Here is a 24,930-nt window from a genome sequence, read left to right as displayed (position 1 = left end):
AACACATTTTGCTAAGAAACAGCTATCTATTCATACAGGCGTATATTATTTACAAAAGGGTAAGAGTGATTTGAAATCAAACTTTTTTGCTACAGTAAGCGAAAATTTAGACCACCAAGCACATGCAGTATGAGCTCATATGAAACCAATATTAAAGACAATTTAAAAAAACACACACATTGACACACTTCATATTTACTCCGACGGTCCAACATCGCAATACCGGAACCGTACAAATGTAACTCTTTTATTTTCTTCTATAATTATAACTATGATTATAGAAGTTCCACTAGACTGATTGTAACACACCAAAAGACTTATTTAATTATAAGAATTTATTAATGTTAAGAGTGATTTCTCATGTTCAAACAAATAAATAACTTTCTTATTTAAACCGTTGTCTATAGTTCAAAAATTTCCTCACTTTACCTTATAATATCAATATCGTCATTCCGCCAGCATGTTTGTCATTACAGGAACGGTTGATCATTTCCGGGAACATCACAAAATTTCAATATAATACGTATAATTTGAGCTATTATTTATAAAAAAAAAATTATCACATTGGAAAACTTTCATTCTGTTCATTTAATGTTAATTCCATTTTAAACGTTTTGTATATTAAGAAATTTCTTGAATTTTATGCACGGTAATAGCAATTTGTTTAATTTTTTGACGTATTTTGCTAGCAGAAGATTTTATATCTTTTGTTTTCATTATTGATTATATAATATAGATACATTTTATACCCATGCTATTTGACAACGCTCAAATTATGTGTTATTTTTGTTTTTGGTCATTTTATTCAACTTAGAAAAACGTTCCCGGAATGATAGTTTTCTGCTACATGCCCATTAAAAAGCAATACTACAAAAAAAAAAATATAGAATTCTGTGCGCTGCCCTATCAAAGTTTATTAATATATAAATTTTGCGACAATATAAACCAAGAGTAATCATCATAGCATTTTTTTTTCCATAAAACTAATCTTGAAATTCGCAACCTTGGTGATTTTGAGCCATAATTCCTTAGTATCCCTAAAAGTTCCCCTCCCCACTAATATTATATATTATTAAACTATTGCAACTTACCAGTTTACAAAATTGTTTCTGATTTTATAGTAAGTAACGATATAAAGTTATAAATTTTATTTCACGTTAATTTGAAATATAATTGTTTAACAATGTAGTACTGCACCTCGCTAATTTCAGAGCTAAAAATAAGCTCTTTTTTTTTTGTATATATGATAACACTATACTTGCCACTATGAACCATGTCACTTTGTTTCTTGCGAAATTCGGCGATCGCATTGCTTTGTAACGAAATATTTTTTTTTATATAATATTAAGATCTCTTATTTTAAAATAAAAAACGCGTTAAATGATTTACAATATAGAAATATACAAATCAACTCAATTATGTTGCAGAGTTACATGGCAACAAATGTTATATGTTCTTAGTCAAACTTGTTGAAAGTACTCTGGTTTTCTCGAAGTCTTCAATGATAACAAGGTAACATATTTTTGTAATCCCTTTACCTTATTAGGTTCAAGGAACAGGAAATCTCTTATCTATTATAAGCTATAAAATCTTTTGTTGTAAAATACAATTTCGTGGAATACGTGTATACAACTCTATCAGAAAAATTAATATGATTATCACATAGGATTGTTAATATAAAGATGCTATGGGATAGCTGTGTCATATTTCCGTGATGGTACGAGATACCTAATCACAAAGATCAATATGATTACGCGATAAGATTTTTGATATAAAATTGTGGGGTACTCAATATCTAATTTTTTTAATCTTAATATTACAATTTATATACCTTCAAGTCGAGACTAGAATGAATAGAATATAGAATAGAATCTAGTCTTCCTCAGGGCCATCCATACCAGTCATTTAGGCACACTCAAATACATGATAATGTATGTGTGGCAACCACTAAATAATATACAAATACATAACGTATATATATATATATATATATACAACATAAATAACATATAATAAATATCACACGTAATTATAAAAGTCTGCAGATGTAAACGACCCTTACCAACACGATGCGCGTGCGGAGCTCCGACCATCGAATCAGTTCGCGCAACGCCTCTACTTACCTGGCCGACCGACTCCCCGCACCAGTCCGAGACACCGCGCAACACCAAACGCCACGTTGCCCGCTGTCGCATTGTTTACGCGAGTGTCCGTGCCAAACAACAACTACAATATTGTATAATACTGTATGATGCTAAATATAGTGATGTTATGTTATTACAGATGGGCAAAGCACCGGGTTTAAACCCGGTGCTTTGGTAAAAACCCAATAAACACCCATAAACTCCCATAATCACCCAAAAAAATAGGTTTTTACGTATTTTTTTGAAAATATGTAAGTAATACCAATAAATTATTTTTATAAATTGTATTGATCAATTCTACAATATTAAATAAAACGTTAACTAATAATATTTCAGGAAATTTTAAAAATCTATATATAATAAAATGAAAGTAATTAATTTTCAGTGTTTTCATGTTGCAGTTGATCAACATGTTGGCCTTTTGCTTCCCGTAGATACTTTAAAATTTCTTCATAACACCTCGTTCGCACACATGGCCGTATATATTTAAATTCTTGAGCCACTAACAGTCCGAAATACTCATTTCTTTTATCCTCTTCTCCATAAATTAAGCATTTAGAACAGTTTGTTTCTTCTTTCAGTAAATTTTCTTTTACTTTATCCTCGTTTTTTTCTTTGTTGCGACGACGCTGGGTAAATCATCTGGACACTGGGTCTCACTATCGCCAAATATATTTGGAGATCGGCTTCGGCTACGGCTTGGCAGACATTTTTTTCTTTCTACAATTTTAAATTAAATTTATTAGAATAAATGCTTCGAACACACGCGATCTAAGTACCTTTTGTGTTTATTATACCTTACCTACCTAGGTATAAAAAGAGTACTTACGTAGATTTTCTTTTATTAACTGTTTTATACGAAGATCTTGATCTCTCAAATTAGCATCCATTTTACTTCCAGTGATTATCAACTAAATTAATAATCCACAAAGTATTAAATAACGTTTTTATGAAATATTTAGCACAAAAACAATACCCTTTAAATATCGATCGTCAGTAACTGTGGCTGACTTACCTATATTCTAGCAAGCAGGACTGCCAGATGTGAAGGGGAAATCCCCAATAAATTGTTGCATGTGACTGATGATGTGAGCATGTTCGTTTCATAATAAAAATGTTGCCAGGTAACCAAAAAGTCGTATGTTTTTGTGCGAATTACGATCATAATCTTTACGATCGTACATTAAAAAATAGACAAATAATAGTATGAGTACGATTTAAATCGTATATCTGTCAACCCTGCTAGCAAGACAGCGACAAAATCACGTTGCATAACAATGTAGCCCAAGCTTATATCTTATGAAATATACGGAAGAGATACGGACTTAGAAAAAACAGAAATGTTGTTCTTTGTGGAAGTCATTGATGAAATTCTATGTATTTTAGCCCGCAAACTTTCTTCAAACAAAAACAGCGCCATCTAGTATCGAGTTCTGTAATTATCTCTTTGTTTATGGATTTGAAGTAAGACCGCCACGCATGCAATACATTATGACTGGGGATTCCCCTATTCGTCGACGCTGAATATGAGGCGACGACAATCACTGTCAAACGTGTTCACTATTACTCTGACTCTGGTAACGTGACTTCCTGGTAACGTGTTAGGTAGGAAAAGCAGTAAAAAAGTGCATATTAAGGGAGCAGATTTGAAATAATATTTATACTTAACAAGAAATAATTAAAGGTAAGTGGATTTTTGAATGATACAATTATATCATGATCACTTAACAATTTTAACTTAAAATTAGATGTATTATTACAAGCTTTTATTTAGCTTGCGTTATGTAAATAAAAGTATGTAGGTATGTTCGTATGTTGATGCAATTATCCTCAATCCTCAACCGACTGGGATAAAATTTTCCATACACGTTTATTTTGGATGATAGTGCATAGTTAGCTGAGAGTCGTCATTGGATAATAATGGTGGATAGCCTAAGATGTGTACTAGATATTTATTTTTAACATAATATGCGTAAGTACCTAATCGAATTAAAGAAGTTGCTGAGAAAAATACAGAACAATACGATAATAAACTAGCGTCTGCGTTTAATCCTCCGAGGAGATGTAATTTTACAAAGGTTTTTTGTATTTATTTTATTATTTTTTTAATAAATTTATTGTAAATAACAAGAAATAATCATTGTAAAAAAATAGGCACTCTATTGTTGAATTTTCGTCAGACCAACTAATCATCGTTCATTTTTTTAGGTTCAATGGGGAGACCTAAAGATTTACGCATATGGGAGCACTACCGTACTTTACCAAACAAGTCTGTTTCTTGCAAGCTTTGTAATAAGGTCTACAAATTCAGTAATGCTGCCAAAATGCTTCAACATCTTATCACTTGTCCAAAATCTCCAGAAACATTAAAAGACTCTATGAAACTTATAAAAGATAGCTCGTCCAAAACCAAAATGTCTGGACTGTCAGAGATAGAGACAAATGATTCTTTTATAAGCCCCTCGTCGTCTGCTAACACTACAATAAATGCTGAGTTTCAAGACACCGATGATCATATAAAAACAGAATTAGCGAGAGCTATATTTGTAACAGGGACGCCATTATCGATGGTGCAACATCCTTTATGGATACAATTTTTCGAAAAATTGCAACCAAAATTTAAAATACCTTCACGTAAAGCTTTAGCGACAAAATACTTAGATAAAATATATAGAGAAATGCGTTTTGAATTAAATGAGGAACTAAATGCTTGTAGTTACTTACACCTTCAGTGCGATGGCTGGTCTAATTTAAGAAATGAAGGAATAATAAACTTTCTTATATCAAAACCTCAACCTGCATACGTTAAAAGTTTGAATACAGAAAGTAATCCTCACACTAGTGAATACCTTAGCCAAGAAGTTGAAAAAGTAATGAAAGTGTATGGAGCAAATAAGTTTCTTGTACTTATTGGCGATAACGCTAGAAATATACAAAAGGCATTCGAATTAACAAAACTCAAATATCCACATGTTGTTCCTCTCGGTTGCTGTGCACATATCCTTAACTTGTTGTGCCAAGATATTGTAAAGATACAAGAAGTAACTGTGTTTATTATGCAAGCCATAAATATAATAAAAACTGTTAAAAGGAGTCAACGATTAAGTTCCTTGTTGATAAAATCAAGGCAGGGTGAAGATTCTACACAAACACTAAAATTGCCTTGTGCTACAAGATGGGGAAGTCATGTTACTTCGTTAAAAAGTTTGAAAGCAAATAAGATAGCTTTGCAAATATTAACAGTTAGAGAAGATGTGGTAATTTCAAGAGATATTAAAGATTTAATTCTAAGTGATGATTTCTGGACGAAGACAGGGGAATGTATAAGTATTTTGGAACCAGTCACTGAAAGCATATTTTACTTAGAGAGCGACCAGAATCGTTTGCATCGCACATACATTACATTTAGAGATGTACAAGCTAAGATACGTTTTGCATTAAATGAGATTTCGACATTGAGCGAAGAAAGCAAACAGCAGATTCTAACATCAGTATCTTCAAGATGCAATATGGCAATGAGGCCAATACATTTTGCAGCATATATTCTAGACCCCAGGACTCTAGGAGTCGAACTTACTCAAGAGGAAGAACTTAAGGGTATGGAGTTTATCTACAATTTAAGCCAACACTTAAGTTTGTCAAATGTAATGGCAGATTTGGCGTGTTATAAAGCTAAAGAAAACTTTTGGGCCAGAGGATTTGTATGGAGCTCATTAGATAGCATTGAGCCCCTAATATGGTGGAAAGGTATTTGTGGTTCCACTGAGTTAAGCAAAGTAGCGATTCGTATTCTATCAGCTCCCTGTACTTCGGCAGCCACTGAGCGTTCCTTTAGTATCCAAGGCTACATACATAATAACAAAAGAAATCGACTTACAACTGAAAGAACTGAAAAAATTTCATTCATTTGTTATAACTGGAATCTTAAACATAAAGCTGAATGCGAGGACATTCAGTTTAATGAAGAAAATACCTTAGAAGCTTTCATTGAGCAAGTAAATGAACATAACAGTTTAGACGAAATAGAGCCTATCGAACCTATACAATTCATCGCTTGTAATAACTCTGAATCTGACAGTGATTGACTGTAGTTTTACATTTTACTTTCATCTCTTTCTTAATAAACTCAAAATCAAATTAAAAGTTTTTTATTCTGTAGGCTGCATAATAATATTGTCTATGTCCAGTATAGTGGACGTCTTGCGGCTGAGATGACGATGATGAAGTACAAAATCATAAACACCCAAAAATTTGGGTGTTTATGGGGTTTAAACCCAATAAACCCAAAACACCCGGTTTTTACCCACCAGACTTTAAACCCACCCAGGTGGATTGCCCATTCTCTATATGTTATATGTTATGTTGTATACAAAGAGACTTTCATTCCTGGGGTATAACGTCTCACACGAGGGCATAAAACCTCTCAATAGCAAAGTTGAAGCCATCAAGGAATTTCCCGTTCCGAAAAATGAGAATTTTTCATCATCCCAAAGGCAGCCGAAATTCAAGGACCCTTGAACGTATTGCTGACAGGACCAAGCAAAGCCTCCCGCTCCATTAATATACTCGTAAATGGCGAATCACTTACCGCATTCGAAAAATGCAAAGAGAGTCTCTGTCAAGCGACATTGCTGGCTCACCCTGATCTGGAAGCGAGATTAGCGTTGGGTACTGACGCATCAGACATCGCTATCGGTGCTGTTCTCCAGCAACAGAAAGATGGCGTATGGCAACCATTGGCTTTTTCTCTCGTAAATTGAGCCAATCACAACGAAAGTATTCCCCTTACGATCGAGAATTACTATCCATTTATGAAGGCATTAAACACTTCCGTCACATGATGGAAGCACGACACTTGACAATCTTCACTGATCATAAGCCCATCACCTTCGCATTTGAAACAAGGAAACAGAACTGCTCACCTAGACAATTTCGGCATTTAGACTACATCAGTCAATTTACAACAGATATCCGCCACATATCAGGTAGCGCTAACGTTGTGGCTGATACCCTCTCACGTATCAACGAAATCCAGCAGCTAATTAACTTAAAAACTGGAGGAAGTGGTTGTTAATGTATATCAAAATATTTTTGTTCACTATGTTATTTTTTTAATAAAGGTGCGACACTGGTTGTTTGGTACATATAAAAGTGACACTTTTTTATTCGCTTCGTATTATATTATTATATTAAAATAAATACAGGTTATGGACCATTATTGTGCTTCTACCAAGTTCTCGCAACAGTTATGTTATTAAAAGTATTAAATAATACAAGTTTCAGTAAGAGAATAGTTTGTGTTTGTGTCCGTTTTTGTTTGCGGCGTTTTCGCAAAGCAAAAAAAGGCGTCAAATTCCTACGTCGTTAGTGTACCAAAACTAAAGGCACGAGGAAATTATAGCGAATGGTGCTTTGTTGTAGAGAATTTTCTAGTGTTAGAAGGCATGCTTGGGTGTATCAAGTTGGAGCCTAATCAACCACGTATAGACGTTGCGGACAATGCAAGAACCAAGGTGAAACTGATTCTAACTATAGATCCGTCAATTTACTTTCATATAAAAGAAAGTTAAAACTACAAAGGATCTATGGAATAAACTTTAATCTTTAAACGATGATTCTGCCTTTACAAGTCATATTTGATTGTTAAGAAACTTGATATCAATCAGATTGGAAAATAGTGCCTCGATGAATTTCTATGTTACACAAATTGTGAAAATCGGCCAAAAATTTGGCAGGAGCCGGCTTCAATATTAGTGACGAGTGGATCGGTTCGTTATTATTAGCAGGATTAACCGAGAAATATTCACCTATGATAGTGGCCATTAAACATTGTGGAATGTCAATTACGATAGACGCCATTAAATCAAAGTTACTTGATATGGAACCGGAAGAGAAAGAGACAAATAATGCGCTGGCGAGCTTTCAACAATACCAATATAAGAAAAGTGGCAAGTATATGTCCAAAAGGAAATGCTAAACATGGCGTCCAAGTGTCAAAACCAAACGTCAATCAGATTACGTGCTATCGTTGTAAATAAATCGGTCACTATCGAAATCAATGCAAAAACGTAAATAAAAATTCAACTATCGAAACGGCACAACGTTTATCCGGAATGAGAAAGGAGGCTAGTTACACCAACAGCAGGCCACAGAACAATTGAGGCAATTCGTCCAATCTTTAAGCATTGATAGGAAAAGAGAAGAAAAGGGCCGCTAACATTCCGGCTCACACTGGTACTTACCGGATACGGTTGTTTCGGTAAGTACGTGTGCGAAATTGCCCGCAGGGAAAGATTTTTTTTGCTAGGGAATACCGTTTACCCTAAATATTGAGTGCCAGTTACGCTTCGTTATCGGGATACCAAATGTAATGGTGAATTTACGATTTATTTATTTGGTTTTAAGTTTAAATTTTCTGTTTTTATGTATATAAGTATTATAATTTCATGGTAAGATATGTGGAGTGAATTATATTGATAACCTTGAATGACATATACGGTTTAACCTAATGCATATTTATGACGGTAACTACATTCATTATTACGATATAAATAAATTAAGTTTTTTTTTTTAATTTCCTCTTTTGTTTTTATTCTGATAGTTTAAAATTTTTACTTTTTATTTGTTTCTTTTTTTTTTCCAGGTGCGAATCTTCGGTCGTAGCTGCGAGGTTATAGATATAGAGGTCCATCGCCGAGCACACAATCTCTACACTATCCGGTTGCGCACCCGATGACCGACCGATTGCGACCAAGACCTGAAGCATTCTTTTTGTTGTTTATGTATCTTTATATGTATATTCATATATGTTAACTTATTTACATTTTCTCTGTTCACTGTCTACATTTTTTATGTATCTATCCTATTTAATTCCTTAAGATTGTGTATGATTGACCTAATATGGTCTACCTATGTACGCAAGAAGATTGTATCAATGATCGAGTTCAAACATCTGTTTCTATGCATCCGAAATCCTCAACGACAGCTTCTTACCTTGATGTCGACAATAATGCATTACAATTCCTATGATGTTAATTTTAGGGTAAGCACTAGATACCTTCTTTTTTTAACTAATTTTAAATAGTTTTCTTCCTAATGCCTCAACTTAAATTTATTTCTTTTTAGTTTTACCTACTTTTATTGTTATCAATTGTTATTCGAACTTATGAAGTCAGATTATTTTGAGCTTCAAGTAACTGTCAGTTACAACAGTCCTTTTACTGGTCTATCACATACGCAGATTCGTAATTAATCAATGAGCCTTTTTGTTCTGGTGGTTGTTTATCTAAGTGATATTTTGCTTGGATGTATGATGTGTTTATAGTGTACGAAGCTGTGTTAGTTGGTATTAGTATTTAAGGGGGTCTTCCTATGTGATGGGTTGAAAAAATCGATTTTCTTTTTCATAAATTGCTCCCTTAACATGTCTAGAATACGGTAGTAAAGCGATTTTAGAAAATTCGAAGTCGTTTTAAAGATACAGCAGGTAAAAGGAAGAGCGGTTCGGAGCGCTGAGTTGGCAGTTAGAGCCCGGGCCTATTGTGTACCGTCGGCTTTATACGTGGCCTCCCTTTTATTCATATATCCGTTTATACAAGTTTAGACACGTTTCTACAGACTTAAACAGAAATTTCTATTGTTATAATATTTTACCGAAGTTATTTTAGTCTTGGTTGAACTTCGAAGAGAGCAACAGCTACAAATTATTTTTTTTCATAATGAGTGGACGGAAAGGAAGTACGAGTGAAAATGTTCATCCTGGTCGTAGTAAAAAAAGAAAGTTTAGTGGAAACCGTTTTACCCACCAAAATGATACGGTATTTACATCAGCTTCGGCCAATAAACTTAAAAATAACATGAACATGGAGGTTCCCATCGCTTCGAATTTCGCATATTGCATTTTGGAGTTTGTTTCTGTATTTGCTGCAATCTCTGAAATAGTTATATGTAAAACTTGTAAAAGTGACGTGTCTATTTCGCGATCAAGTTTCCGAGGCCTAGGCTTTAAAATTATTTTATCGTGTGAGTGTGAAAAACAGACAGTTATAAACTCAGGCCCGTTGATCGGAAATGCATTTGAGGTTAATCGTCGGTTTGTATTTGCGATGCGATTATTGGGAGTTGGTCAAGAAGGAGTAAATCTTTTCTGTAGCTTTATGGACATGTGTTCGGGTGTTGCAAATTCTACTTATACTGCACTACTGGAAAACATTCATATTGCTACATCTTCACTGTGTGATACTTTATTGGCATTCGCTGTTACGCAAGAAAAAACTATGAATGAAAAATCAGGAAAACCACAGGATGAATTGACTGTGTCAGGTGACGGTACTTGGAAGAAAAGAGGCTTTTCATCTCTGCTCGGCGTATCTACGTTGATCGGCAAGTACACTGGGAAAGTTTTAGATGTCATGGTCATGAGTAGTTTTTGTGGTGGATGTAATTTGTGGAAAAAAAAAAAAAAACAAATCCTTTAGAATACGAAATGTGGTATGAAACGCATGTAGATGAATGCACCATAAACCATTCCGGAAGTTCCGGTAAAATGGAAATAAGTGCCATCACGAAAATGTTTCTGAGGTCTGTAGAAAAATATGGCGTAAAGTATCTAACATACATTGGCGACGGTGACAGCAAAACTTTCAAGGGGATCCTAGATACTAAACCGTATGGAGATACTGCGGTAACAAAAAAAGAATGTGTGGGTCACGTAGAAAAGAGGATGGGAACACGACTTCGGGCTGTTAAAAAGGATAAAACCAATAAAGGAATAGGAGGAAAAGGAGCAGGTAAACTTACTGATAAAGTTATCCAAGAAATTACAAAATTCTACGGATTAGCAATTCGACGCCATCCAGATTCGCTTGAAGATATGAGAAAGGAAGTTTGGGCAACGTACTATCACAAATGTTCTTCTGATCAAAACCCTCAGCATCAATTTTGTCCAGAAGGCGAAGACAGTTGGTGTAAATGGCGTAAGGCTGAAGCTAATAATGAACTGGACCAATTTCATCACGATAAACCACCTCTAATTCCGCAAGTCCAAGAAGCTATCAAACCGGTTTTCGAAGATTTATCGAAAGACGAATTATTAATTCGTTGTTTAGGAGCAGAGACACAAAACAATAACGAATCTTTGAATTCTTTGATTTGGACTTTCGCTCCTAAACATCTTCATTCTGGTCCCAAAATTGTTGAAATTGCTAGCTACTTAGCAGTTATTATCTTTAATGAAGGTTTTCAAGGTATTTTAAAAGTTATGTCGATTATGGGATGCCCTGTTGGTCGTGAAGCCCAAGCGTATGTTGAGAAACGGGATGAAAAGCGAATCTTACGTTCTGAGCGGCGCGTAAGTGATGTCGTTAAACAAGCCAGGATTGACTCAAGAGCTGAACAATCTGCTTTAAAAGAGTTTCACGAGGAAGAGGAAGGAATACTCTATGGACCAGGCATCGCCGATTGAGAGTAAGTTGATATTTTAATAGTTTTTAACGGACTTGAAACTTTAAACGCGTTTTTCTCAAAACTGTGTTTTTCAAACTTTCCTCCATTGTATCTCAGAAACGGCTGGACCGAATTACTTGAAATTTACAGGGCACACTCAATATATGTAAACGCATGGAATGAACTATTATCAATCGAAAATTTTCAAAACTTCGATTTTTTTATAGCAAAAAACAAAAAAAAAAACGCCTAATTTGCAACTTTTATTTCAAATGTCTATCAAAAATCCAATTTTTTTTATATTCATTTGATTATAGGTCATTCCGTGCTTTTAAGCCTACAAATTAAAACGCCGTTTATTTTTTTTTTTTCAGATAAGCCGATCAGCCGGAATCGTGGAGGAAGTGGGAGCTCTTTTTTTCGAGGCGGGGGTGTTCAGAGCGCTGTAACTCTAGTTTGACTGAATATTTTTAGCTGAAATTTTATATTTATACTGTCCAAATATGTGTTAATAAATGATAAAAAACTTGAAGCTCTAAATATTTACTGGTCGTAGAAAAAAAATCCTAAAATATCCCTAAAAAACAGGCCGTCACATAGGAAGACCCCCTTAATATAAGAATGTATTTAAGATACTTGAGTTTTATAAATAATTTATAACTCTAGTGTCTACTATATCTTGTTGCAGTAGTATTGTAATAAGTAATTATGTAATGTTTATGTAGAGAGTGGCAACTCCTGTATTATTATATTTTTATTAGTGTGTGCTCTCTCTTATTTGTGGCTTCTTTTAGGATAAGGTTCATGTAAAAGAAGTGTTCAGTGAAAAATAAAGATATTAAAATATGGACAATATTGTACTGGACGATACTGTTTTTATAAAAAAAAAAAAAATACTACATCAACCTTCAATAGAAATTTACATCAGGTTCATTATTATGGTCAGTTAAGGTGTTGACAAAATTCCGACAAACAAAATTATCATCTCGTGCATCCTTGCACGTAGTGAGTCGACGAAGCGTCAAGTCGAGAATAAAATTTCAAGATGGAAAAGCATTTCGAAATATTAGCATTTTAATTAGAAGGAGCACATAATTGGTCCAAATGGAAGTTTCAACTGCGTATACAACTTCTTCAAGTATTAGAATTATATGACGTAATTAAACAGGACGCTTCGTCAAAAACGACGTAGGAAGATTTTATTAAAAAGGATCGAAAAGCTTAATCATTGTTTTAAACATCCATGAGAAAATAATGGTGCAAATCATAACCGCAAAATCGGCATTAAAAATGTGGAAGAAAATAACATCCATATTTGAGCAGAAATCATCCACCAGTCTTCATATAGAACAATAGAAGTTTCTCTAGTTAAAATGTGAGGATAATGTTGTACTTTTTATATCAAAATTGAAAGAAATAAGAAATAACATAAACCAACTAGACAGTAATACATCAATCCCAGATAAAATGTTTGTAACTAAAATACTCATGGGACTCACAAGTAAATACAAACATTTCATTGGGGCCTGGGAATTAGTTCCAGAAAGTAATCAAACAATAGAAGAATTAACAACAAGGTTACTCGCAGAAGAGGAAAGAATAAAGGAATCAAGTTCGTCACTGGCATTAACAATAAAAAGTGCTGTACAGTCACAACATCTACAAGTTGCAGCACTTTTAAATTTACTTTACTTTTATTATAGTTTCTTTCACTCATCATCTTCCTTTCATTCAATTTTGTTTTAATACGGCTAGGTTTTAAATTTCTCAAAATTTGTTGGTAACAGACCCCTTTCATTATTTCCTTCCAAGTTTTCTGTTAAACAAATTTTCTGCTTCTTTCATTATCACCCCCGCGGAGTCGGACAGTTTGAAAGAAGCTCTGTATTTAAATTTTTTATTTGTTAAAATGTCGAAATTATCAATAGCCGATATTGAAGAAGTTGTGCAGCGATGTCAACGACTTTTGGAGTTGAAAGTGAGTGAAATCTATGAATTTTTGGATAAGCTACAGTCAAAAATATGTAGATTGGAAACCGTTCGTTATCCGTAAAAAGACTCTCCAGTATAATCAGGAAATAGATCTGCATAGTTTTGTATGATAGACGGCGATAATGGACGACAGTCAATTTCGTAATTGAACTCAAAACTACTATTTCCAGCAAGCATAAATGAATAAATGTTAAATTAATTTGGTGCTGTAAACCGTACTAAACCTAATAACAGTTTTATTACTTTTATTTAAAACTAAAAACAGTAACGGTAAAAAAATGCAATACGTGACCTTGCTTATCTTGTTCAACGACCTCGGTCAGCTGGTGGCACTTGCTCTCTCGAGCTAACTTAGATGTGTATCTTGCTCTAATTAGCTGTGCATTGCGGGTGGATCATCGTTTCGTGTCTACACTTGTATATTTTTGTCATATAAAGAAATTAAAAAAAAAAATCATCTACTGACCTCGCTTGTGCGAATACGTAATATCTTCGTTGTAACCTGTGTCAGGATGTGTACGAGCGTAAGTGTACGACAATTTCAGAACAACGTATAGGTTACTAATCCTACTACATAATTCTGTGAGCACTTCACTGATAGCAGGAGGACAGGAGAAACTCCAGTGATACACTAGCTGTTGTATAAGGTATGTATTTACCAGGTAAGTACAGTTCAATATTAATGTGCAATTATTTACGTAATATTAGATATGGACAATACGAGAGCGAGCGACGTGCGTTGTGCGTCAGGCGTAGTTTTGGACTGCGCGGGGTGCCGCGCGGTGTGATTTGGTATGTTTTTCAGCCTTTTTTTCTTCATCATCTTTTTTTGTATTTCTGACTAATTTTTGTTTTTCTTTTCCAGGTGACTTAGGAGCGGCTTCTCTATTGTCTTCCAGCATGTAGGCGGGTTTTAGTCGGTCTATCGATACTGTAGTGACTTTGCCGTTGAGTACAATTTTGAATACTTTGTCAGATCTTTCTATTACAGCGTGCTGCTTGCAGGGCGCCTCGCACAGAATCTTTCCTTAAGAAGACGTGGCTGGCTGTATTCAGGTCCTTGTACACAAATGTGTTCCATGTACTATGCCCTCTCATGCAGGGGTAGAAATGAGGAAAAATCCATGTAAGCGACACGTAACTATATATTTGTTCTATTCTCTTTATATATGTATATTGTGTTCCTAAGCTTTGAATAAACGCGGGAGTAAGCGGGGCAGCGCCTCTCGCGTGAATTTTGTGAACTTTTGTTGTGTCTCCCTTCGAACGTAAACAAGACACGATCGCGCTGCCTCCCTACACTCTCTGTTAATAAATAGTGTTTTCCTTCTACGTTCCCTACAATTTAGATATTATCTGCGAGTGGCTGACAGGGAGGCCGAAGGAATGCGTAGTGAACCGCAGCGAGTCGGAAGGAGTGGAGGGAGTAAACTGGCGGTGGCTTGGCATGCCTCCCCCCCCCCACCTAACGAAGATGATGACGAGCCATCGTCACCGCTTTTGCCACCGCGCAAAAGATACCGACGCATAAAATAGACTATTATTATTGTAAACCATAATATTGTATATGTATATAGGGGGGAAAAATAATAAACATAGATTATGGGAAAGAGAAATGCAAATACATGAACTACTATAAATGGTAAAATTGGTAATTGTAACCTATGTATAATCATAATATTTAATGTAGGAAAGTAAGTTTTTTACTAATTAAAAGTTATAGATAAAAGGCATAGAGATCGTGATGATGAGGATAGAATTGAACGTAAAATTAAGAAATTAAAGAGAAAACTGAATAAAAAACGTCGTAAATCACGTTCTTCTACGTCACTAGAACCACCGGTGGTATCGGTGGAGGTTGAATCCGATGATTCTGCAGACCTAACTGTAGTGGATTCACTTATAGCAGAACAAAATCAAGGTATGTTTTATCTAAGTTCTTTATTTTCAGCCATAGGTACGCAGTAATGTTTGATCCCTTTGTAACTAGTGGTACTTGTTACAATACGTACTCCAGTCGAGTGACGTACTTATATTTATATAAAAAGAAGTTCTCTTTATTTTTTATATAAAATAAGGTCGGTGGCCTTATTTTAATGCCTGTGTTATGTAATGCTGGTAGCAATTCATAATTATAGAACATGTTTTCCAATTAAGGAAAATAATTTTATTACGGATGAAAACATTACTCCAACATTGGATGAGTCTATATTGTCAGCTCTCGGTAACACCTTTAACACTAATAAAGTATATGGGGAAGACATACATCCTGAAATTATGAAAAGGTTTGAAAATATTTCGACCTGTGGCTTGAAGAAAGAGATTATTAAAAAATATTTAATACCTGCAAATGGTAAATTGTTAGATGTTCCAAGTTAAATGTGGAGCTCCAGGGTCTCCTGACAGACCCCAGACAGGCAGGTACCTCGGTGAGACCTCAGCAGCCAAAACCACCCTGCACAGAAGCATGTGCGTCAATCATGAAGGTAAAAGTTTTTGCTGGCAGCCTTTGAAAAAATTACTAGATTATTAGAGAATCCATCTATTGATCTTTTTGCAACCAGAGCCTATATTAAATGTTCTAAATATATTTCCTGACACAGAGACCCATATGCAGTAAATATTAATGCATTAACAGTCTGGTCTAATTGGTTGAATTATACAATGTTTTATGCATTCCCACCCTTTTCTTTAATCTTGAAAACTATTCAAAAAATTAAATATGATAAAGCAACCGGTATTTTGGTTTTTCTTATGTGAACATCTCAACCTTGGTATCCTCTTATTAATGATATGGCTGTATCTCAAATCATAATATTTCACCCTCGTAAATATTTTCTGATATCACCTTTCAGAGATCCGCATCCCTTGCACAGCAGCCTTTCCCTGGGAGCCTGCATCTTATCAGGGAAGCATTTAGGAAGAGATTAATACCGAAGGATCAAGGTTATGATATCTTCTTTATCAGATAATACCGTTAAGAAATACACAGTAGCACTTAAAAAATGGTGGGTTTATTGCAATGGGAAAAATGTGTACGTGTTATCCATCCCCAAGATACTTAAATTCCTTAGCGAATTTTTTTAACAAGGAGCCTCTTATAACACTTTAAATACTTTTCGTTCAGTACTGTCACTATTAGAGCCAAGCTTAGGCACAGACAACCTTATCAGACGGTTTTTTAAAGATATTTTCCATCTTAAGCCTTGTAGACCGAAATATAGTGACACATGGGACCCTACAATAATTTTAAACTATATTTGCAACTGGTTTCCCAATGAAGAGTTACAGCTAGAAAAACTGACAAAGAAACTAGTCATCTTATTAGCTCTAACAAGTGCACAACGCATACAGACATTATCTGTAATTAGATTAAGTAATATAGAGTTTGATGATAAAGGGGTTAAGATTAAAATAGCAAATTTGTTAAAAACTTCTGCTCCAGGAAAACACCAAGCCAGTCTTTCCCTTCCATTTTTTCACACTAAACCCGAAAATTGTCCAGCTCTAACATTAAAGTGTTACATTGAAAAGATTCAAAACTTGAGGAATATAGATTCCAAAGATAAACTGTTGATTTCTTATAAAAAAAAAACCTCATAATTATGTCGGTAATCAAACAATAAGTCGATGGATAAGACAAGTAATGTCGGATAGTGGTGTGAATATCAAAAAATTTACCCCCCATTTCACACGGCATGCCTCTACTTTCTCAGCGTTTAGAGAAGGTGTAACTCTAGATACTATTTTAAGACTGCAGGTTGGTCTGTAGGTTCGAATGTATTCGCGAATTATTATAATAGACATATTCAAACTAACACTGATTACATGTTTGCTGAAGCTGTGTGTAGTATAGAGTCTGTTTAGGTATTCTCCTTATGTTGATTATTTTAAGAGAATATTGAATAAGTAATGTTTTATTCGTATTAAGTATTTAATTTGTAAAGAAAACATATGTTATTTGTGTGAATTAATAGTGAGTTTTTTTGTTACTGCTAGCCTATAGGCTATAAGGCCTTGCTACAACTCCCAACCTCTAAATATCTACAAGTGAATATATGAAGAGTATCTCGGACTAAGCATCTCGTATAATTGTACAATTAAACGAACTTACCTGAAGTGAAGTTCTATTGTATAGTTCTAGAGTATAGTAGCAACACTAACGACAGTTGTCATTTTCAGCTGGCCGTAATAAATAAATAATTTTTAATAGTCTATCACACGAATATTATATTTTCGACATCGTTATTAGTGATATAATAGTGCAATAAGTGTCGATTATTGTTTGTGTACAATTTGGTAGTGTATTATTTGCAAAAATCGACATTAAAATAGTGCACCGGCCATCTGTCAAACTTCTTTCGTTGGTAAACAACTAATTTTAAAACTATTTTATAACTATTTGTTGGACTTATTCAAAGAATTTCATAATATATACAAGTTTTATAGAAAATATTCACATCAAGTTAAATTGATATTAATAATTGTGAAGTTCAGTTGTTGCGTACGTCGAAGGAAAAAATATACCCACAAAATAAATTGTAAGTAATTTTATGTTTTATATTAATGTAATTTGAAGGAAAGGAGCACAATCTAATTCCATTTACTTAATCTTGTAAAATATAGGTCGTATAAATATACCTAACAAAAATTATTCAAAATTTTAACACATAAAATAAGTAAGGTTCAGTTGCTGTTCTCGTTGTGATACTTTTTTTAGAAATAACTCACTTCACTCTCCCTAGTAACTATTCATATATTCAATAATGTCACTATCTACCCCACGTTCCACAACTGCACGGCAGACAGAGATGAAGCTTAAAGTGGCCCTACAAGAACTTCAGGCATCCAAAGATCTCAGTGACAAGTTGATCAGGGAGAGAGAAGAGTGAAGATGAAATTTTAAAAATTATAAATAAAAATACCCAATTAAAATCAGAATTGTCAGAACTTCATAATAGCCATCAGGAAGTTATTGAGCAGCGGGATCAGCTTCAAGAACTAATAAGTAGCTTTCATCAATGTAGTGACACTCATGAGCAAGCCTTGAGGCGTATCACTGAATTGGAACTTGAGTTAAAGCAGGCATATTCTAAAATCAATGATCTAGACACAAGATTGGAATCTCGACAAAGTAATGAGATTAGTAATTTATATGAGGAACTTATTAGTGTTGACTGTGTGCCTCCTTCTACTACAGTTCCATGCACCCATCCTGTTGTAATTGACCTTACTAGTGATACATCACCTAAATTAGGCAACTATAACAGTAATATTTGTATGTTGAGTAATAATAAATTTAAAAAATATTTAAAACTAAAAAAGTTAATAATTAAGAATCGGAATATATTAAATAAGCGTTGCAAAAAGGGACAATTATTGAAAAAAAAAACACTTTGAATAATTTAAAATTGCATGATTACATTAATAAGTGTAATAATAAGTTAGTGGAAAGCCAAAAGTTATATGACATTGATACAGACTACCTAACTTCAAAAATCAATAGTTTAGAATCTTCGCTTCATGATTTAATTACAAAGTATATTATCTCTCAGAAACAAATCCAGGAGCATATTTTAGCAATGGATGATCTGATTGATGTCAGTAAATACAATGCTGACCGTTTTGAGTCGTTGACTAAGCATTGTACATGTAATCACACAAATATATCAAATAATAATTCAGTTGTAACTGTGCTGGAAAATGAAGTTCAGGGTGTTTGTGCCAGTGACTGTAACCCTAAGAGTAGCACAATGGTGTTCTCTGACAGAATAGGCTGTAACTTTGGGTCTATTTTGAAGTATCATCTTAAGGGTGATTTATTAAACTACTGCATGCCAGAAGCATCATTTACACAAATAATAAATAAAATTAAGTCTACGAAAATAAACAATATGACCACAATTGTGTTATTTTTTGGTAATAGTATTCAATTAAATAGGCAGGATGTAATTAAAGGAATTGAATATTTATTACAATTAAATGTGTATAAGATTGTATTGTGCGCTTTTCCTTACACAAATAGACATCTTCATAAAAAAATTAACAGTAAGGTACATTACCTGAATAACTTATTACATACATTGACATGTCGTCATAGTGACATTTTTACATTTTTTGATACTAATAGTTTTATTAGTGATTTTTATTTGACAAAAGATAAAATGTATCTTTCTAAATCATCTAAAAATAAAATAGCCACTTTAGTGGCTTATAATATTGACTACATGAACAGTTTACATGGTAAACTTAAACATAAAAATACTGACATAACAAATAATTCTATTAATATTTGTGACATAAGTACTATGACTGCAGATTTAAACTGCTCACAAAGATAAAGGGAAAGCAATCATTATTAATAGTTGTTCATCAGAACATACAAAGTTTTCCCGGCAGCGAGTTAATTATACAATTATTTTTAGAAAAGTATAATATTGATATTGTCTGTTTCACAGAACATTGGCTTAAAGAGAGCAATATGATGTTCAATTTAAATAATTATAACGTTGTCAGCTGCTTCAATAGAAAGTCAGTTAACAGAGGCGGGTCTATGATAATTGCAAGAAATAATATTAAAGTAAAGGAACGTGCTGACATTGTTAGACTTTCTATTGAGTGTTGTATAGAATTATCTTGTATAGAACTAGAAAATTATATCCTTATATGTGTGTACAGGCCTCCTAATAGTGATTACAATGTTTTTGAAGGGGTGATGGAGGATATTTTAAAAAAAGTATTTAATAGTATTAAAAAAATTATTGTATGTGGAGATTTTAACGTTGATATTCTTTGTAACACACCCACATGTACAAAATCTATTAGTTTATTTCAGTCGTTTGATTTATGTCATGTCTTTCATGAACCCACTCGTGTAACTGCCACGTCTGCTACTTGTCTTGACAATGTTTTTTGTAACTGCGAGTATACAGAAAAATTCATAATAAATAAACTTCCTTCAGATCACTGTGGTCAAGTTGTTAAGTTTAGCAGTCAAATCAATAAAGTCAACAATAATAAAAAATCAAAAAGACAAATAAATGTTTACAATATTAATAAATACAAAAGCGCGATTAAAAATAAATTGGATTTGCTGTTACAATCTAGTAATAATCCTGATTATCTTTACACCAAGCTATTTAATATTTTATCCGGAGAATATGAACAATTTTTCAAGAAAAAAGAAGTTCATGTTAAATCCAAATTCACGGAATGGGCAACAGTAGGAATACTTAAAAGTAGAAATATTTTGTTTGATTTATACGATCAAAAAAAATATTGATTTGATGACAAATTCACCACTTATGTGAAAAATTATTCTAAAATTTTTAAAAAAGTTTGTATTATGGCTAAGTCTAATTATTTTAATAAACAAATTAAGCAGTCTTCTGACAAAATTAAAACCATCTGGAGCATTATAAATAAAGAAACTGGAAGATCTAAAATAGCCTGTAATCAATTTACATTAAATTATGATAATAAATTAATAACAACAACAACTGATGTAGTTAATATTTTTGAAGATTTTTTTGCTAATATTCCGATTGATATTACATCTTCTCTGGACTCATCTCAATCTCGAGCAAAAAAATTACTAGAGACTAATATCGGTTGTTGTTCTTTAAGATTTAAATTTTCACATGTTAGCCCCTTTCATATCATAAAAATATTCAAACAGCTAAATTTAAAAAATACGGAAGACCTTTGGGGCATGTCTGTAAAAGTAGTTAGTTCTTTCATAGATATTGTTGCTCCATATCTAGCCACTATTTTTAATAAATGTATTGATAATGGCGTTTTTCCACATTTAATGAAATTTAGCAAATTAATCCCACTATTTAAATCAGGAGATAAATTTGAGCCAGGGAACTATAGACCTATATCTATTTTGCCAGTTCTAAGTAAGGTGTTTGAAAAGATAATGTTAAATCAAATGTTACAACACTTCAGGGTTAACGGACTGCTTCACAGTCAGCAATATGGTTTCACCGCCGGCAAGTCTACCACTGACGCAGGTGTTGCGCTAATGACACATATTTTTGAATCTTGGGAGAGGTCACAGGATGCACTCGGAGTTTTTTGTGACCTATCAAAGGCATTTGATTGTGTGGATCATAAAACGCTTTTGTACAAGCTCGAACATTATGGTATAAGAGATAATGATCTAAAATTAATGAGAACTTATTTAGAGGATAGGGTTCAAACTGTAGATATTGACGGTGTAAAATCTAAGGGAGCTAATATTAAGATGGGCGTTCCACAAGGGTCAATCTTAGGCCCCTTTCTCTTTTTAATCTACATAAATGACCTTCCCTTTATGGTAGAGAAAATTGCAGATATAGTGCTGTTTGCGGATGATACTTCGTTAGTGTTTAAAATTGGACGTCAAAGTAATCAATTAGACGATGTAAATTGTGCTATGTCTGCAATATTAAATTGGTTTACATGTAATAACCTATTATTAAATTCCAGCAAAACAAAGTGTATAAAATTTACACTTCCTAATGTAAGACTAATAAATACACAGTTATTGCTTAATGACGAAATAGTAAATTTTGTTAATGATACAGTTTTTTTAGGTACAACAGTGGACTCGAAATTACAATGGGGGCCCCATATTTCAAAATTGGCCAGTAGACTCAGTTCTGCTGCATATGCAATTAGAAGAATTAGGCAATTAACAGACGTGGCGACGGCTAAACTTATATATTTTAGTTATTTCCATAGCATAATGTCTTATGGCATACTGCTGTGGGGTAAAGCAGCCGATATAAATACTATATTTGTTTTACAAAAGAGAGCCATACGTTCTATTTATGGTATGGGTTCAAAAGTCATTACGTCAGTGCTTTAAAGACTCAAATATCCTCACAGTTACTTCACAATACATTTATGAAAATATTATGTACTCGTATACACGGAAGAACTTAGAGAGTTTTAAAAAACTCAAAGACTGTACAAGTAGAAACTTACGCAATATAAATAAGCTTATTTTACCTAAATGCCGTCTGCACAAAATCAGTAATTCATTCTATGGTAATTGCATAAGATTTTATAATAAATTGCCAGAATCTGCATTAAATCTGACAGAGAGGCAATTCAAATCTTATATTAAACAATTTTTATGTAAGAAAGCCTATTACAGGATAGACGAATTCATAGATGACAACATATCAAGTAAATAATTAGTTTATTAGCATACAACGTTATAATTTTATTTTCTCATTGCTTTCTTGATTTAATTGATTAATTTTAGAAATATGAAAGCGTAGCGGTTTTTGTATTAATTGCCGCATGCATTCTTATGTAAAATGTGAATACTATAACTATCAGATGGCAATTGTGAGTAGCTTTGACGTGGTCTAGTTTTTTGAGTAGTCATGCTCACTAAAATGTCCAGACTTGTGGCGGCGTGGTGGGCCGGGTCATTGGGCTCCCTAAAATATGGTCGAGCGCAGTGATGGCCGGCTCATCCGTCATACTCGTGAACGGGTGCTGCTTGTAGGGACTGGTCTGCTCTAATCACTATGACTGATTTCCTCTTATTAATTGTTTAACCAGTTGGTTATGTATTCAATATTTTTTCTTTTTGAGTATTTAATTGAATTAATGCTAATTGGTGGTTTGTATTCACACACTTAAACTTAAAAATGTAAAGTAATAATAAAATTATTTAAAAGAGCAACACGCAAGTTTCTTGCTCGTTCTTCTTGTGATGAGACAGCTTTCCGAACGAGCGGTAGATTAAAAAAAATGTAATGACTATTCAAAAGTGCTTCAATGTAAGTTTATTTGAATAAATGATTTTCTATTCTATTGAAATTGTACGAGATGCTTAGTCCGAGACACTAAGCGTCCACCCACCCTGTACAATTTATGATTGTCCAACCCTTCTTTTATGAAGTTGAGAGTTGTAGACAGACACAAAGTTTTTTCAGGACTCTCTAAAAATAATGAGTGACATTTGTGGAGTTGCCAGTGCTTGCTTGCTTGTTTTTTACTTTTTAATGGAAGCATTCGCTATTCTCTAAATAACACGAAGACACAATGCGGAGATTGTTGAAACTACAAGTGAATACCATATATGAAGAGTGTCTCGGACTAAGCATCTCGTACAATTTCAATAGAACTTCACTTCAGGTAAGTTCGTTTAATTGTACAATTATATATTACGAGTATTACATAAAATTGCCACCAATTTTTATCAGGACAACACTAATAGCGGCACAGAAGGAAATATGATACAATGTTTATATTTATCGGTCTTGCGTATTTCCCATAATAGCATTAATTATATATGGATTTCGTCAGGAAACGTCATACCAACATTCAGTTAAATGATGAAATCTCAATAGTGCCAACAAAAATACTGTCAAATGTGATGCAAATGGCTGCCATCTAACTAACTATTTGTGGAACAGTTTTAGCTTTGTATTTCTTATTTCTTTTTATTTTGACGTGGGAATCACAACTATATATAATTGACTATTGCGAGGTTTACTCTAGCAGTAGACTAGATATTACAGAAGGTGTTGAAAACTTGTGTTTACTATCAATAATACTACAAAATTGAGATCTTGAGGTAATATTGTATAAAATAATAAATATACTTAAGAGTGTTATTTTTTGTTTTAATTTTGTTAAAAAAATGTTTATCGTAACATGCAATTTGACATAACATTTATATATTTCTTTTATCACGATTCGCGTTTCTACTATCAAACTATAGTATATTTATAACCCTTATCGTTTCCATTTTAAACATCAGGTTGGCTAACATAACAAAAGGATATTTATCTTAGTTCGGCGGGAGGTAAAAGACTGCAACAAATGATGTCAACAGGGATCGCTAAAACATCAACATTTAACAACTTTTAGAAATATTAAGTGGAAATATTTACCAATGCTATAGCAATCTTCAATTTTCTCCCATTTTATATGTTGATGATAAAACACTGGATATTTTTAACCGATATATCTGGACCGGAAACTCGTCGTTTTTATCTCTCATATAGTACGAGATCCGGCTGCAGAATCAGTGTACTCATCGAGTGTTTGCTGAAAACCAAATTTTTACACATATTTATGATTAGGAGAATTTATATCTACTAGGTTGCCTATCAAAATGTGGCCGCTAGTATTTTTAATTAAATTATTAATAATTCATAATCCGTAAGAAATTTCATTGACTTGTTTTTTCAGTAAAATGTCGTTCACTTTACGGCAACATCTATAAAGACTGTGAAAAATCATGGTTGCCGTTGCGCACCTGGCCGCACCTCTTCGCAGCCAGGTGTACACAGGTATGATTTTATTACATTTATACACCCACAACGTACATTCATAATTT

The 24,930-nt window shown here is 33.5% G+C and overlaps 2 protein-coding genes across 3 annotated transcripts; both read left to right on the top strand.

The window, feature by feature from the left end:
- Positions 1-2,811: 2,811 nt before the first annotated feature.
- LOC128200450 (uncharacterized) lies at positions 2,812-7,313 on the top strand. Its single transcript, XM_052893876.1, has 2 exons — positions 2,812-3,828; positions 4,353-7,313. Exon 2 carries the CDS (start codon positions 4,358-4,360, stop codon positions 6,227-6,229), a length of 1,872 nt encoding a protein of 623 aa, XP_052749836.1. The 5' UTR covers positions 2,812-3,828; positions 4,353-4,357; the 3' UTR covers positions 6,230-7,313.
- Positions 7,314-7,420: 107 nt separating this feature from the next.
- On the top strand, positions 7,421-12,120 carry LOC116413464 (uncharacterized). Of its 2 annotated transcripts, none has more exons than XM_052893882.1 (2): positions 7,421-8,403; positions 8,788-12,120. In XM_052893882.1, the coding sequence occupies exon 2, from the start codon at positions 10,630-10,632 to the stop codon at positions 11,605-11,607; it is 978 nt and encodes a 325-aa protein (XP_052749842.1). In that variant the 5' UTR covers positions 7,421-8,403; positions 8,788-10,629; the 3' UTR covers positions 11,608-12,120. The 2 variants fall into 2 exon arrangements, with proteins under 2 accessions (XP_052749842.1, XP_052749843.1); XM_052893883.1 differs by lacking the exon at positions 7,421-8,403 and having other exon boundaries at positions 8,547-11,609; positions 11,963-12,120.
- Positions 12,121-24,930: the final 12,810 nt, after the last annotated feature.

Source organism: Galleria mellonella, unplaced genomic scaffold (assembly GCF_026898425.1).
Source record: "Galleria mellonella isolate WM207_F2 unplaced genomic scaffold, CSIRO_AGI_GalMel_v1 utg184, whole genome shotgun sequence".
Lineage (NCBI taxonomy): Eukaryota > Metazoa > Arthropoda > Insecta > Lepidoptera > Pyralidae > Galleria > Galleria mellonella.
The sequence above is the reverse complement of the archived record's forward strand: the minus strand, read 5'-3'. Positions and strand labels throughout refer to the sequence as shown.

Coding starts and splice junctions, on each gene's coding strand:
- LOC128200450 (XM_052893876.1), top strand. CDS start 4,358: ATGGGGAGACCTAAAGATTTACGCATATGGGAGCACTACCGTACTTTA.
- LOC116413464 (XM_052893882.1), top strand. CDS start 10,630: ATGTGGTATGAAACGCATGTAGATGAATGCACCATAAACCATTCCGGA.